This window comes from Gossypium arboreum, chromosome 3 (genome assembly GCF_025698485.1).
Source record: "Gossypium arboreum isolate Shixiya-1 chromosome 3, ASM2569848v2, whole genome shotgun sequence".
NCBI classification, from domain to species: Eukaryota; Viridiplantae; Streptophyta; class Magnoliopsida; order Malvales; family Malvaceae; genus Gossypium; species Gossypium arboreum.
This window is the reverse complement of record NC_069072.1, coordinates 118,166,797-118,183,255: the sequence shown is the minus strand read 5'-3', so window position 1 is coordinate 118,183,255 and position 16,459 is coordinate 118,166,797. Positions and strand designations below refer to the sequence as shown.

General features: G+C 35.2%; 1 protein-coding gene across 1 annotated transcript; it reads right to left on the bottom strand.

Annotated features, from left to right (window-relative positions):
- Nucleotides 1–14,405: 14,405 nt before the first annotated feature.
- LOC108475665 (uncharacterized) lies at nucleotides 14,406–15,838 on the bottom strand. The gene is made up of 2 exons (XM_017777650.2): nucleotides 15,578–15,838; nucleotides 14,406–15,233 (listed from the first exon to the last, which is right to left on the bottom strand). Exons 1-2 carry the CDS (start codon nucleotides 15,726–15,728, stop codon nucleotides 14,836–14,838), a joined length of 549 nt encoding a protein of 182 aa, XP_017633139.1. The 5' UTR covers nucleotides 15,729–15,838; the 3' UTR covers nucleotides 14,406–14,835.
- Nucleotides 15,839–16,459: the final 621 nt, after the last annotated feature.

The window sequence follows — 16,459 nt, the reverse complement described above, 5'->3', positions numbered from 1 at the left end:
GCCTTTGAACGACTATAACCATCTTAGAATTTCTTGGACATAGACTAAAATTATTTACTTGCAGATCTCTTTCTCACATCTCTAGCTTCTGAGTCAGCTTTTCTTCTCTTTCCCGAGCTCTTCAGCTTTATATGCTCGTTCAACAAGCACTACAAATTCTTTTATTTCTAAAATCCCGACTAACAAACGAATATCTTCATTTAAACCATCTTCAAATCTCTTGCACATGATTGCTTCGGTCGAAACACATGCTCATTCATACTGACTCAGCTCACAAATTTTTTGCTCGTATTCTATAATAGACATACGGCCTTGTTTTAATTCAAGAAACTCTTTACGTTTCTGATCGATGAATCTCTAACTGATATATTTCTTCCGAAATTCAGCTTGAAAAAAATCCCAGGTAACTTGTTCTCTCGAAACTATGGATATCAACGTCTTCCACCAATGATACATTGTATCTCTCAAAAGTGAAACGGCACATTTTAGGCATTGGTCTGGAGTTAATGACAATTCATCGAACACTCATATCGTATTCTCTAACCAAAATTCAGCTCTCTCGGCATCATCATTAGTAGTATTACGGAACTCTTCGGCCCCATATTTTCTAATTTTATCCACCGGAGGCTTATTCAACTAGATCGGATTAGCTTGTGGCACAATAGGAACTTGCGGAGGATTGACTGGGAGTGAAAGTTGTGGCACAGCTGGATTAGTTCAGATATATTGGGTGAACCAGTCATTCATCATTTGCTAAAAGGCTTGCTTAGCCTCTCCTTCATGGTTACTCATAGCAGGTCTAGAATCAGATGGCACTGTCCCTTGCATAGGGGAAGGCGTATTACTTTCAACGTATCAGCTACAGCTCGTTCGAGATCCATTTACTATATAAAAACACATTTTCATTGTCAGGATTTATCACTCTATCGCAGTTCATAAATATGGCATGTATAGCTAAGCTCACATACGCTACGTTAGTCCTAGAATTGACTAAACCATAGCTCTAATACCAACCAAATGTAACACCCTTAACCCGTATCTGTCGCCGGACTAGGGTTACGATAGATTACCGAACAATCGAAACATTCACATATACTTAAGCATAACATAATCAAAACAGATAATAATAATTCACAATTGTCCCTTATATAGGTCTACGAGACCTTAAACATGCTTCAGAAAAGGGTCAGGACTAAACCGAGCTCATACAAAATTTTTCCAAAATTAAACATTTTTCAAAGTTATAAAGGTCACATACCCATGTGAGCAGGCTGTGCGCCTCACACGGCATTAGACACGCCCGTGTGTCTAGGCCGTGGCAAAACAAAGCTTACATACTGACTTGTACACACGACCACAATACACGGTCGTGTGCCAGGCCGTGTGAAAATTAGAGAGGCTACTTACTTGGGTCACATGGCCGACCACATGCCCATGTGCCAACTCGTGTGCCACACACGATCAATAGACACACCCGTGTGCCTAGGCCATGTCAAAATCGTAGGGTATACTGACTTTAAATCATAGGGTACCCCAGGGGACACACGGGCGTGTAACATACCCGTGTGTCGCACACAACTGAGACACACGCCCGTGTCTCTTCCTGTGTGGACAAAAATAGGCCATTTATAAGGCCAACCTGCCACCTTAATTTTCGGTCCTCCCTACATGATCAAAACCAAACATTTCATACCAAATTCCAACCAATACATAACCAAAAACATACATCATTCATGCCATTTCATTAAAAACAAATTTCATTCTTTTTAACCAATTCAAAACATACCAAAAATCACATAGAAATCTCATTCATTCTAACATATCCTTATCTAAATATTTTACATCTAATCTCCTGCCAAAATTAGAACATTTTCCCAACTAAATCACATTACCAACTTACCAAATTGACCATTTCTCACTAGGTCATTCATGAACACATCATATGAAATTTATTGCATCACATAGTTTATGCTTAAAAGACATTCATAGTTGTAACCAAAACCAAGCCATATCACATGGCTAGATATACACATTACCAAACCTATTCACAAACTTCTAGCCTATACATGCCATACTTCAATATATACATTTTCAAAAGGTACCAAAATAGAGTTCAATAGTGTGGTGATGATCCTCGATGATCCTCGAGCTCCCAGTAGCTTCGATATCGATTAAACAATGCAAACGCACACAAAGTAAGCTTTCAAAAGCTTAGTAAGCCATACACAAATAAACTCATCACATGACACATTTTTAAACCATTTCATTAATGTAATTCATGGTAAAACATAACTACATATCCATAATTCTCTTATAACTCAATTATTCATAAGTCACTTACACATAACACATTTCATACTCATATAATTCATACATATTTCATAAGTCCACAAATAAGCATATACTTGCCTTTCATTCTTAATCATAATGTTCATTTCAAACGTACTTCAATTTGCTTATACATTCTCATATTTATTCATTTCAGGAATTCCCGTTGAACCGTTCGGAATCAATAAGGATACTCGGAAGCTTGGAAAGCTCGTACAATGCCAACGTCTCAGATATGATCTTATATGTAATCAAATATTGATGCCACTGTCCTAGACAGGGTCTTACACGAAATCAAATACGATGCCGATGTCCCAGACAAGGTCTTGCACGTAAATCATAAGTTGATGCCAAACACATAATGGATCCTATGTCATGACATATGTATCCTAACTACTCCTATGGTTCGTACGGGGCTTTTCGGACGTTGTTACATTGTTGGAACTTTCTCAGATTTCATATACTCTGTTTAATATCCATTGATCACAATTCAAATATCATATAAGAAATTGATAATTCAATTCAAACACATTTATTTGTATATAGACTTACCTCGTACGGATTTGAATGAACGAAATCGACTATTCGACGCCTTTCGACTTTCCCCGATCTAATTCTGTTTTCTTTGGTTCTTGATCTAAACATATTCAAATTTAACTCTTTTATTCATTCAATTCAATCCAAAAACACATAATTAGGGCATTTTACAAATTAGCCCTCATATTTTCATATTTTAACACTTTAGTCCCTAATTCATAAAATTATTAAATACACAAAATTCCCTTTTACACATGTTAGGCTGAATATTCACTTAGCTCATACAAGCCCACACATTTCATTTATTTTACATTTTTGTCCCTCAAAATCTCATTTTTACAATTTAGCCCAAATTACTTAAATTCATTAAAAATTCAAAGACAAAACATATTTATCTATCACATATCTTTCATTTTTCATCATTTAACAATACAAATCTCACAATTTCATCAATGGCTCAACTCAAAATCATCAACAAAATTAGAAATTGAGACATGGGCTTGATAGATTACTAAGCAATGATCACAAAAACGTAGAAATTATCAAAAACTTAATCACCTAATTTCTTAGCCAAAACCCTAAAAGCTTTTCAACCTTACTTTTCTTTTTTATTTTCGGCTATATGAACACAAATGACTTAATTTTCATGTTTTGTCTTATTATAGTTCATTTAATAATCAAATATCATTTTTAACCTTAATAATATCATTAGAAATCCACTAACTCATGACCAAATATGTCCATGCATTAATTTAATGGTATAATTGCATCGTAAGGACCTCACATATATAAAGACATGGTAATTTGGCACTTTAGCAAATAGAACACATCTTTTACATTTTTTGCGATTAGATCCTTTTCATCAAATTAAGCACACAAACGATCAAATTTTCGTACGAAATTTTCACAGATATCAATTCACATATAATAGACACGAAAAATAATATTAAAATATTTTTCTAACTCAGATTTGTGGTCCTAAAACCACTATTTTGACTAAGGTCTAAACCGGGCTGTTACAAGAGTAGCAAATCGTGTGATTGGAATAACGAAATATGTCACTTGCAAAGAAGAAATAATTTGAATACTTTAATTAAATAGAAGAACTCTTGAATCGAAACTGATTCTAAGAAGAAAAATAAAGAGTTTAGAAAAGCTAAAAGAAAATTAACCTAATCTTATTCCTAAACTACTAGGTTTTTTTTATTGCGTATAAGATGACTTGGTTACATCAAACCCCTAAGGTCTTATTTATAGGAGTGTTGGTAGCCCAAATTAAGTCTTCGGCACATCTTAGGTCTTTGTATAAAGTTCATCGTGTGGATGAATATTACTCTGACATAGTTGGTCAGCAAGTTGACCTATGTCATGCCATAACCCTTGCATGGCGTGACACGACATGTTTTTTGTGCCTTGTATCGTCTGTTTCATGCTTTGACGGCTCCGGAAGCTTGTGCATGACTCATCCTTTGCGTCCACATCAGTTGGTCTTATAAATCATCTGTTGAGTATGATTCATGTTTCACTCAAATTTGGGAGATAATCTCCCAATTAAACTTTATTTATTTGTTTCAGTTGAACTCTTATTAGTCTAGATTATTTTATTATTATTTGACTTACGAATTTAGCCTATAGATAGGCTCTTTTACAACCTTAGAAAATACACTTATTAAATATTAGAACTCATAACACTTTTGGAGAATTATGTGTTTACATTTTTCGGGTTCTTTGTTTTCGGATTTTGAGGTTTAATTTTTATCTCCATGTTTTGTACTCTTTGTTCTTTTTTCCATTATAGTAAAATTATCTTTACTCTTGGTTTTTTGTGCTTTTTGAAGGGGTCTTTCCATGTTAAATTTTTGTGTTCAAATTCTCAATTTCTTCCACTATTTTTACTTGTTCGTTGCTTAATCAGGTGAATCCCTAACATCATCATCCTACACACTCAATTCAACATATTAGCACTACCTAAGGCCCGTGTTGGCTTAATAGGTCAAAATACTAACAAAATGTGTTAAAAAACACTTATTTTACTAATATTTAATCCTAACTACTAAATCCAAAAAACATACAATTACATACTAAATTGGCTATAAAACAAGCTTCTCAAGTGTGGAAATAAACCAAGTTAACTACTACATTTGACGGTAGGTCAAATACCCCCATACTTAAGTCTTTGCTTGTCCTCAAGCAAACTAAACAAGAAAAAAATAAAAACCAAAAATAAATTAAACTAAACAAAAAACAAGAAATAAACTTGCGAAGAAAAGAAAATGTACTCGAGCTAACTTGATACAAGAAATTAGATAAAAATATATTAGCAAGACAATGTAAATAAATATATAACTCTATAGTGATATAAAATTGACTCATAATTTCTAAACTTAGACGAGTTAGTTCAATAAATTACAAAGTAAACAAATAAAAAAATAAGTATAGGTTTCCATCAAAACAAATATACAAATGTACACGTATGTTCAAATGAATATAAGTGGTAAAAACATCAAAACTTAGCACAATTTCATCTATATAAAATACTACCTAAGTCACATAGGACTTTTCAACTTGTAACATTTTGCGGCTTAGGTTGGTTTGGAATTTAAAAAATAGGCTCGACAAAATGGTTAAGCATGAAATTAGTTTGGCACATTATATTCTCCTCTATACTCTCCCGAGTATACATATAGCTCACCACCTTATATCCACTTCTCTCACCTTCCTTATCTCTCCATTTACTAAGGCATCGTATAGTATTCATGGGTACAATCATTCGAGCTCGTAACAATTTGTTTTAACAAATGTGAGCGTACTTTTTTTCCAACTCACTTTGTTTTTATTTTTTATCAAGATTTTCTCGATTGGCATTTTATCTTATTTTTCTATAAGCTCAAAAACTTATACTCACTATACCATACAATTCCTTAGTTCACTTAATTTTTTTTTCTCTTTTGAAATAACCGAGATGTATCTACCTAACTGCCCAATATCAATGGCCAAGCGTCTAATGGGTAAAGGCCAAGAATTAAAGGATCAAATAGAATATAAGTTAGGCTTAAGGTTTCATTTTTGGTTTATCAATAAAATGGATTCAGGCTCAAAATAGGTACTAGGAAAAATATTAACAAGATAGCTTTTTGGCTTAAAAATGTCTACCAAACAATGCCTTAGGTCGTCCCTAGGTAATTCTATACATGGATTAAATCCGCCAAGTCTATCAATTTCTAAAACCTATAGTTAAATTAAACATGCATACTATTTATATACCTATTGTAACACCCTCGCCCGACCTTGCGTCGAATCTGAGTATGGAGTGCCACAAATAGACCGATTTGGACTAATGACCAATTTTTAATCTTAATAAGTTTAAGATAGACTTTGTTAAATAATATATATCTCTTACAATAGAAACTTTAAATTAAAACAAAAGTTACTAACTCAAATTTCAAACTCTAATGAAACAATTTATCTATAATATATTCGACCTCGAGGCGAAGCTTCTAATGGTACCCCTTCCTATGTGCATGACACCTTACCGATGTTGATTCTTGATCTAACACTATCTGGTTTTATCCCTCCTCGAGTTCTTTATCTAACGAATCTTGCAAAAATAGGTCAAAACTTTGGTAAGTTCAATGAACTTAATGAGTTTATTCACTACCAAAATACATAACTTGCCCCTTTTTTACTAGGGTATAATCTTAAAAGAAAATATATGCTTTTGATCCCTTTTTTTACTTAGCCTTTAGCGCCTTATCTGTAATGGAGGACTCTCGTATACCTTCTGCCTTTCTTTATTGGCAATTCGACTGCTAATACCATAAGATCCTAGTCAAGCTTATGTACCGTCGATAGGGTTTTGGTGGTTTCTAAAAGTTTTGTTATCTTGGTGGATTCTCACTTTACCTACATGCTTCTAGATATGAAAAATCATTTCCTATTACCACGATTTTAGGCTCCAAAATCTCGAAGCTTATCGAGATGTACCCCCGTTGTCTTCCTTAGGAAAGGGTTCGACTATACACTCTATCCTCGATAGAGCTCCTAATACATTGTTTTCATTTTTACTGATTCTCTTATCTCATAATAGTTTGGTGCATTTATTTTTATTTCTTCAATAAGGCTACTAGTAAGCCCCATTCCACACAGGCTGACTTAATCTTATCTTACTCTTCTTTATCCTACCCTACACTCGGGTTGCAAAGGCTTTCCAAATAACTTCGCCACTAAGGCTTTCCAAATAATATGACACATAGGCTTTTCAGATAACTCACCACAAAGGCTTTCCAGATAATATGCCACATAGGCCTTTCAGATAACTCGCCATAAAGGCTTTCCAGATAACTTTGTCACTAAGGCTTCCCAGATAATAAGCCACATAGACCTTTTAGATAACTCGGAATTAAGGCTTTGTTTGGTTTGCCACCAAGGCACCACATAAACGGTAGTATTTGACAATATAAATTTTCCTAAACTCAACATCACTTAAGGTTTGCCCATCATCGTCCCTGAGACACGTAAAACCCTAGTAGACAAATATGGCTCATCTGTAATTTCCAGAATTCACCATGGCCATGATCTTTCCACATATTTGCTACATTGCCTTTTTCTCATGTTTTTTGTCCCGTCGGATGTCATCAAACACCACCGTGGGGCTTATTATCATATCAAATATTTTTCCCGACACTTCACCCGAACCCCCATTTCTCGAACCATACTTTTTCATGCATAATTCATTTAACATAATGGACATATTTACATAGATTTCTCTCATATCCATGATAGATCCATACTTTCCAACACATAATTTCTTATGCATGCTTGCCACATATCATCATATTCATGCATCACATTGTACACTTCATTTATATACTTGTTGATACTTCACAGAAAATACACACACACACACACACACACACACACACACAAATACATAAAACAACTCCTCAAGCACAACTACAGCAACATCAACCATACAAAGAATCATCATAAAATAACACACAAGAGTCGAGTCTAAAACCTTACTAGAGACCCACTTTTACCTCGGCTCGAAGCTTCTAATTTGATTGCCCCTCCTGATTCAGTAACAGCAATTGCTTACAAGATAATGGAATTTCCATTAAAATTCCCATTTACAAATAGTTTGCTAATGTTTCAACTGCATGCGACCCTTATTTAAGGCCTTCCTCTTACACCTTGCTGTTCTTACATCTTTTAACAACTTTATTCTTTAATAATTATAACATAGAAAGCTATAAGACTTATCAAAAGATTGAATCATCTATTGGTTAAAAAAATCTTAGCTCTAGCTTAACAAAGAAGAAGAGAACATTTAGATTAAAAAGAAAACCCATCTCGTGTCCCCCTCCCCTTTCATCTTATATATACTCTTGGTCCCCCTAATTTCCCAACCAAATGCAGAGGTAGGTAAAAGAAATCTGGTGAATATCTACATTACTATTTGACTAGTCATAGGGAAGGTCAAATAAATCCGATTAACTCCCGACTAAATCTTGTTACAAGAGCCAACTTGAACAATTTTCATGTAAACCGAGCGTACTATACCTTGGCAGTGACTCACGTATAGTGTGGTCTTAAAGATAGTTAAGTTTCCTACAACTTTCTCATACACTTGGTAGGCTCTTCGTGCTCAGCCAAAACTCTTAGGCGTACTCTTCTTTAGGCATACTTTCTTGAGTGTATTCTTTCTTCACTTGAAGATACCTTGTAATTAAATCCTTAAATACCGTCAACGAGTGGATACTTTATACCAACATGCACCAATACTCTTATTTTCCAGTAAGCCAACGGGGTGACGAATTATGCTACCATAGTGCACCAAAACAGTTAACATGCATACCTCACTAGCCTTTTTGGATCCGTATTTTTTGGGGTGTGATAGTTTCCTCCTCCTAAGACATTGTTTCTTCTAGCAAGGTCCCTTCCTATCCTGAGCTCTTCAATTAGTTATTCATTCTAGGCATTTTCAAGTACAACAGGCATTGACACTTCTGTTGTTCCTTGTAAAAGCTTCGCCATTTAGAAAGTTGGGCCTCAAGATGAAACATTTTCTCTTGCATCTCTCTAAATTGCTATGTAGAGAGTGAGGGAAGTGTTTGGTGGAGGCTGAGACTAATGTTAGGTCATCTGGTCGGGTTTGAGAGGTGACTGCTAAGTAATTTGTATAGGTGGTTAAGTCTATACTTGGGACGAAACGAGGTCTCGGTTAAGGCTTTTTGTTGGGTTAGCAAAGGTATCTATTTAAGAATGAGTCATGCTTTTTGACCTATGCTCACTATACCAATTGTTGATACAAGGGATCCATAATGAGGAGATGGAAGTAGTTTTCTAGAGGTTGGTTCACCTATGAAAAATAAAGAATTGAAGGAAAGGGATAGGAAAAAAAGAGAATATGATAAAGGAAGGAGAATGCTAGAGAGTGCTAAGTGTTCAAATGATATGCTTGAGGAAGAAAAAGATCCTTAACATATTGTGTGTTAGGCTAAATATAGGGGAAGTCCCCTTGTCACGTAGTGCCATGTAACCAATGATATAAAAGGTGGGTTATTTGTGTGGTCTACTAGGTGGCAAGTCTGTTGCATGTCAGTTGTTGCCAAACATAATACTATGTGGTCCTGTTCTGACATTCTCCTTGTTGAGGTAATACGAGGTTGTTATGCCTTGGTGGTCATTTAATGACCCCACTAGGAAGATAAAAGTGAGTCATTAGAAACAAGTGGCCTACTGAAAAGTGATAAAAATAACATGTTTTATCCTCATTCTTAATGCATTTTTGGGTGATTATTTGATTTTAATAGTGAATTTTATGCTCCTAATCCTTTAAATTCAATTTTTTATACTTAGGAGAGTATTTGGGAGCAAAAGGAGTGAAAAATGAGCAACAATCGAAAAATTGGAGTAAGGTACAAGGGCAACACGGGCTGGGCACACAACCGTGTGTGCCATACGGCCATGTGTCAGACCGTGTGGAAATCACGAATTGCACTTCAAATGTAACACCCCTAACCCGTATCCATCGCCAGAGTAGGGTTACAAGGTATTACCGACCAAAACACATCATTTAACATACATAGCCTATACATTTATGTATTCATACTCAAATACCATTTAATCACAAACACATTGCCCCTTATAAGGGCCTACGAGGCCTTAAACATGCTTTAGAAGTGGTTCAGGACTAAACCAATAACATATGAAAATTTTAAAAACTTAGAAAAATCTCAACCATACAAGGGTCACACGTCCTTGTAAACAGGCCGTGTGCCTCACACGGCTCCAGACACACCCGTGTCTCGGGCTATGTGGAAACAGGGCATACATACTGACTTGGGTCACACGGCCAACCACACGCTCGTGTGTCTAGCCCATATGCCCTTCGAAGTGGCCACATATGCCCGTGTGCCAACCGTGTGCTAGGCCATGTCAAACCTGTAGGGTATACTGACGTATGCAACACGACCAGTTCACACGCCCGTGTGCTAGGCCGTGTGCCAACTAGAGGGTATACTGAGTTGTACCACACTGCCAGTCACACGTCTGTGTGTAAGACTGTGTGGAGCATAATGATTTCAATTCAATTTCAACACCAGGGGACACATGGTCATGTAAAATGACCGTTTGTCACACATAGCTGAGACACACGCCCGTGTCTCTGCCTGTGTGGACAAAAATAGGTCATTTTAAGGCTAATTTTCCACCCCAACTTCAATGTATCTACACAAGGCAAAATGTACCATTTCATTGTATAATTAGGCAGCCAAAATCATCAACCAAATGCACAATTCATACCATTATAATTTCATCTATTCCAATTCTCAAATCACTACCATTTACTTAGCCAAATACATGCCAAAACAATATCAGACAATATGGTTTATTTATCATAATTCACATAACCATTTTAACTTCCATAATGTCTTGGTTACAACCATGCCAAAACAAACCATCTCACAAGGCATAATAAACATCTTACAAAAGTCATTAGCAATCATTTCTAATAGCCAAACATATATCAATGTTAACATCATTTACAAGCCAAATCTCATAGCTATAATCACAACCAAAATACTATATCTAGCCTATACAAGCCATATACCAAAAATGTATAATTCAAAAGTACCGACTTAGATGTTTGATAGTGCGATGATGTTCCCAACGACTCCCGAACCCAAGCTAGCCTTGATTCACTATAAAACATAGTAAAATAACATGAAGTAAGCTTCATAGCTTAGTAAGCTTGTATGAGAATAACTTAATTCATCGAATAAATGCAAATCAACCAATTACACATGACAAAACCATATACACATTAACTACAAATCTTTCTCATGTCCCAAAACATGATCAAATACAAACTCATTGAACTTTCACTATTTAATACTCGAATAGGTTCTGCACATAGCTGTATTGCCTCGTATTAACCTCTTTCTCAACCACATCATTCGTTTACTCGTTGAACTATTCGGAATAGAAATTGGATACTCAGGAGTCTCGTACAATAAGTACCTATACCATGGCCCGTAGCCAAATCAAGGTAACTTATCTGAAGAACTATTATCATGGCCCGAAGCCAAATCATCCGATATGCATGGCCAAAAGCCAAATTGGTAAAATACGCACCCGAAGTGCTAATATCATGGCCTGAAGCCAACTCAACGTATCACTTACTGACATGTCAATAGTATCCAAAACTATTCTTAAGGTTCAGCTGGGCTTTCACACTTTTCGTTTCTATCATCAAATGCATTTATCGAGTTGTTTTCACAATTCATACATTATCCATAATCTCGTTTTAAAAATTTATGCAATATTAAAGCATTTTAACATACATTATAATGTAATCATCACATACGAACTTACCTCGTATTCGAAATTGACGGATCGGGTCGACTACTTAATAACCTTGCTTTTCCCCGATCTAAATCCAAACTACTCATTCAATTAATCCAAAAATACACATTTGGGCATTTTTACACATTAGCCCCTAAACTTTCGCATTTAATCAATTTAGTCTCTATTTCACAAATACACAAAATTAACAAAATTCAACAAAACCCATGTTTGGCCGAATTATATATATGTCCCTAGTAGCCCAAAACTTCCATTTATTTCACATTACAACCACACAATTTGTACATTTCACAAATTAATCCATTTTTGTCAAAAATCACTTTACAAAACTAGTTTAACTATAAAAAAAACTATTCAAAATCCATCATCAACCATTAAATTACTCAAGTATTCAACAATGGCAACATGTAAAATCTTTAACAATTTCAAAATCTAAGGTAGGGGCTAGCTAGAATACGAAGCAATGATCTCAAAAACGTAAAAATCATTAAAAACCGAGCTAAAACCATACCTTAATCTAGCTTTCAAGTGGCCGAATGGAAAACCTAATTCCTTGGCTTTCTTCTTGCAAAATTCGGCTAAAAGGGAGAAAGATGGACACAAAATTCATTTTTTTTTATTTAATTAACCTTATTAGACAAATTACCAAATTAACCTTAATGATAAAACATTATTATCATCGATTTCATGTCCGTTAATGTCCACTTACACTAATCATGGACTAATAACATTATAAGGACCTTGGATTTATTAAATCATAGCAAATAAACACCTTCAACAAGTAGAATGCAACTTTTGCATTTTACGCGATTTAATCCTTTTTATCAAAATTAACCAACCAATCAATAAAACTAGCTCACGAAATTTTCACACATATCAAATAACATGCTTTAAATACCGAAAATAATATTAAAATAATTTTCTGACAACGGATTTGTGGTTTCGAAACCACTATTCCGATTTAGCTAAAATTGGGCTATTACATCAAACCTGAGGGAAAACTCGTTTTTTAGGTTCTTTGGGCATTCTAAGACCTATATATGACACAAATAAGAAGATAGGAGGGAGCCTTCATAGAATACAGAAGAAAACAACTCAAAAAACACCATTGAAGTTGACTCTGAAGTAAATTTACATCAAGATTAAAGATCTCATTTTGATTTCTTTGAAGTTTATTATGAATTTCTTTATTTCTTGTGGTTATCCTATCTTTGGGATGTTTTTATTTGCTATCATGAACTAATTTTCCAAATACCTAGGGAAATTAACCCTAGGATGGATTATGTTGTTTGATTTCTATTTTTTCGCAATAAATATTTGGATGTTATTCTCAATTATGTGTGGTTAATTCTTGGTTTAATATTTCCCGACTATTAATTTATGTTTGATGTACTTAAATCAGAGGAGGAAAAGTACCTGTTTAAGAGGAGATCTAGCATAATTGAGTGGAGTTCCATGTAATCCTAGAAACAGGACGACATAAATCTACCGGATTAGAGTAAAATCTAATAGGGAGATTCATAGATCGAGTTAGTGTGATAATAGGGGTTTTAATTAGAAAGAAATTTCAATTAATCAACCTAGATTCAGTTGCTCTTACTCTCAAAAGAGATATTAGCATAATTTAGGGATTTCTATGAATCAAGATATTAAGTGAAGAAATTATTTAATTCATATTGATAATGACAGGTGAAATCTAAGTGGATTCTTTCTTCGGTATTGTTTCGTTTTTTGGTTGTTAATCATTTGTTTTCCTGATTCATTCTTTGTCGTGTTCTTTAATTAATTAATTTAGTTAATTTTAGTTTTAATCAATCTCTCAAATTTTTCGGTTAAATAATAGAAAGACAGTAATTACTAGTATTTTTAGTCCTCATGGAAATAATATCTTTGTTCACCGTAGTTATACTATTAATTGATAAATGCACTTACATTTGTCGGATTTTTAGGTGGTTTATGATTGCAATCACCTTTTAAAGACCAAAAGTGGGTGGTATGAAATGTGCAGGTGGTTGGTTGGTCACCATTGAAGATACAAGGCAAAGGGCCATGTGTGAGTATTTGTTGAACCACTCCTCATGCCGTCACATACCCAAATTGGGGTGGGAGTATAATAGGAACAATTTCTCATTCACTTGCAATTAATTTTTAAACATATCAATTTTGGTGTTAAATTTCACAAGTTAGAATATAAAATCCAATAACAATTTAACGGTAAATTTTATATTTGAATTTTTTTTATTTTAAAAATGCCATTAGGCCTCTTTTGTAAAACCAATTTCCAACATGTAGTAGCCAAGTCGGCACTTATTGATTAAAGGAGGGATGTTTGTGATTGAGCTAGGCGGTGGTTCGAGGCTGGGGAGTGCAACATCTCCGACGTGTAGCCTGAGGAGTGTGGTTATTTTTAATGGATGGTTAGTGTTTGTTCTGAATGAAGAAAAGTGGTAGGGCCTTCAAGAGTGTGCTTATATAGATTGTTGGGTCCTTTAGAGTTTCTATTGACGCTCGTATGCTTGAAGTTTATTCAACACTCGCACTTAAGGAGAAGGATCAAGATTTTAACCAAGGAAGAATAAGTTTGTTGTTCAGGCTCATGGAGACAAGTTGATCCTTTTGTGTGGCAGTGCGTGCCAAGTCAGAGATCCCAAAGTTTGGCGATTTTGTGAAGATTCTTAGTAAAAACGTTACCTTTTATTGCTTTGGGTAGAATTCCCTACATTCTGACGTGTTTATTGATTAAAACCTACTCTAATTTCTGATATCCAAAAGAAGCATGCTTTGAACAATATGAAGTCATATTTTTACAAGTTACACTCTTCTTCATACAACACTACACAGGTTTTGTTTCTTCCTAATCATTCATTGCCAATCTTGACAAATGCTAAACCATTTTGTGCAGTTCTGCAGCCGCTATAGTCTATAATTCTGAGGAAAGAAGAAAAAAGCAGCATCATATAAATGTCAACCTTGTCTGCTATTTGCAAGAAAGAATCAATTCTCCGCTTCTTGGTGATGGTATGATTCCCATTCTATTCTGTGGTCTTATAGCATGGGTTGAAAGAGCCGTGATTTTGCTTTACCACTTTGCTTTTCATCATTCTAAACTATTTCCTCCATAACTAAATCCACAGTTTCGTTTTCCTTGTCGGTATCTTCTTCATCGATTAGATCCTCAACTTCATTTTCTTCTCCTTCGGCTTTCTCCCCATCTATCTCACCTTCAACATCTCCGGTTCCGTTGTTCACCGCAGACCACCCTTGTACTTGAGGATCAAGGGCCTTCCTCCCAAGTTTAATTGCTCCATCTTCATTCATCCCATTTTGGACAATTCCAATGCCCTTCTTTTCGTAAGTGTTTCTAAATTGGTTCAGCAACCAGATGCAAAGGGCAAGCAAGGCACACATATGCACAAAATGCTTGACCTTAAACCCTTTGTACCTCTGGTTTCTAGTAGCTGATTGCTTTATCATGCTGAACCCTCCAATATCCTCCCGATCTGAACCAAAACAGAAGGCAATCGAGTCTAAGTAATATAGAGTTGTAATTAGAATGCAAGATATTAGAAACCCATTGAACTAAGAACCAACATCTCCAAGAATTTTTCATTTTGGGGGCATTGGGCCATGGTGAAGACCACAACAAAAGCCATATTCAACTTTGCACAATAAAAATTAATACCAACATTTATCTCTTTCTACTTGAAAAACCAGACAAATCCATTCGCCTGAAATTAACAGAGAACAATATTCGACCCAAAAAGACATAATGACAGAAACTCCAAAAAAGATAGGAAGAAATTGTAAGTAAACTTGGAAAGGAAAAGATAAAGAAAAACAGTACCCTTTTTATAACCTGGAATCTTGGGTTCACCTATATCAAAGGCAGAAGCAGCAACAATGGTGTTTCTGCAATGAAGCTTGTGGTGGATACAAGTGAAGTGAGGGGTAGCTGAGGAGTGAATGTGAGGAACAGAGTGAAGGAAGGTGAGCATATAAATAAGAATACACTTGGCAACAACTTGATGGCAGGCAATTGTTTCATCTATTCATTGGCTTCATTACACTGAACGTGTGGGGGTGCATTACGTTGACAAGTATACGGATCACATCACATAATGATAGTATCTAATGTATGATTTTACAGACTACTTTGTTTCAAAATTTGTCCATTTATTTATGGCTTCAAATTTATGGGTGTTGCTTTCATTGGTGTAGTGTCAGTGTCACATTTCCAAGTTCCTATACAGACTAACTTCTATACAGGGAATACAACTGTTTTCTTTAGGGGTAAAGTAAGGATTGTCGACTCAATATTTCAACCCAAAGTCATTTCACTCTTCCCTATCCTTCAGCCGACACATCACTGTTGGGATAGCAATAGCATTCTCTAAAAGAAAGTTGGAGTACAGTCTGTATTTAATTTTTAAACATCACTGTGAAAATCTGTGTCTTCAAATCTCAATTTTCATTCATTGTTTAGTTGTTTTCAGCTTTCTTCGAGGGATGAGAATCTGGGATAGATTTTCCTGCCTTTTTATTAGCATTAAATATGAATATAATAAAATTCTGGTAGTTTATCCATTAAAGCCCAACTGCAACCGAAAAAACCCAACACAACCGACAAGACATTCCCGGGTCCTTCTGATTATAACTCTGGGCTCATACCAAAAATCCAACGCCCACATACGTGGTGTAGCTTGTTGCCATTTGCCAAGCTATTAAC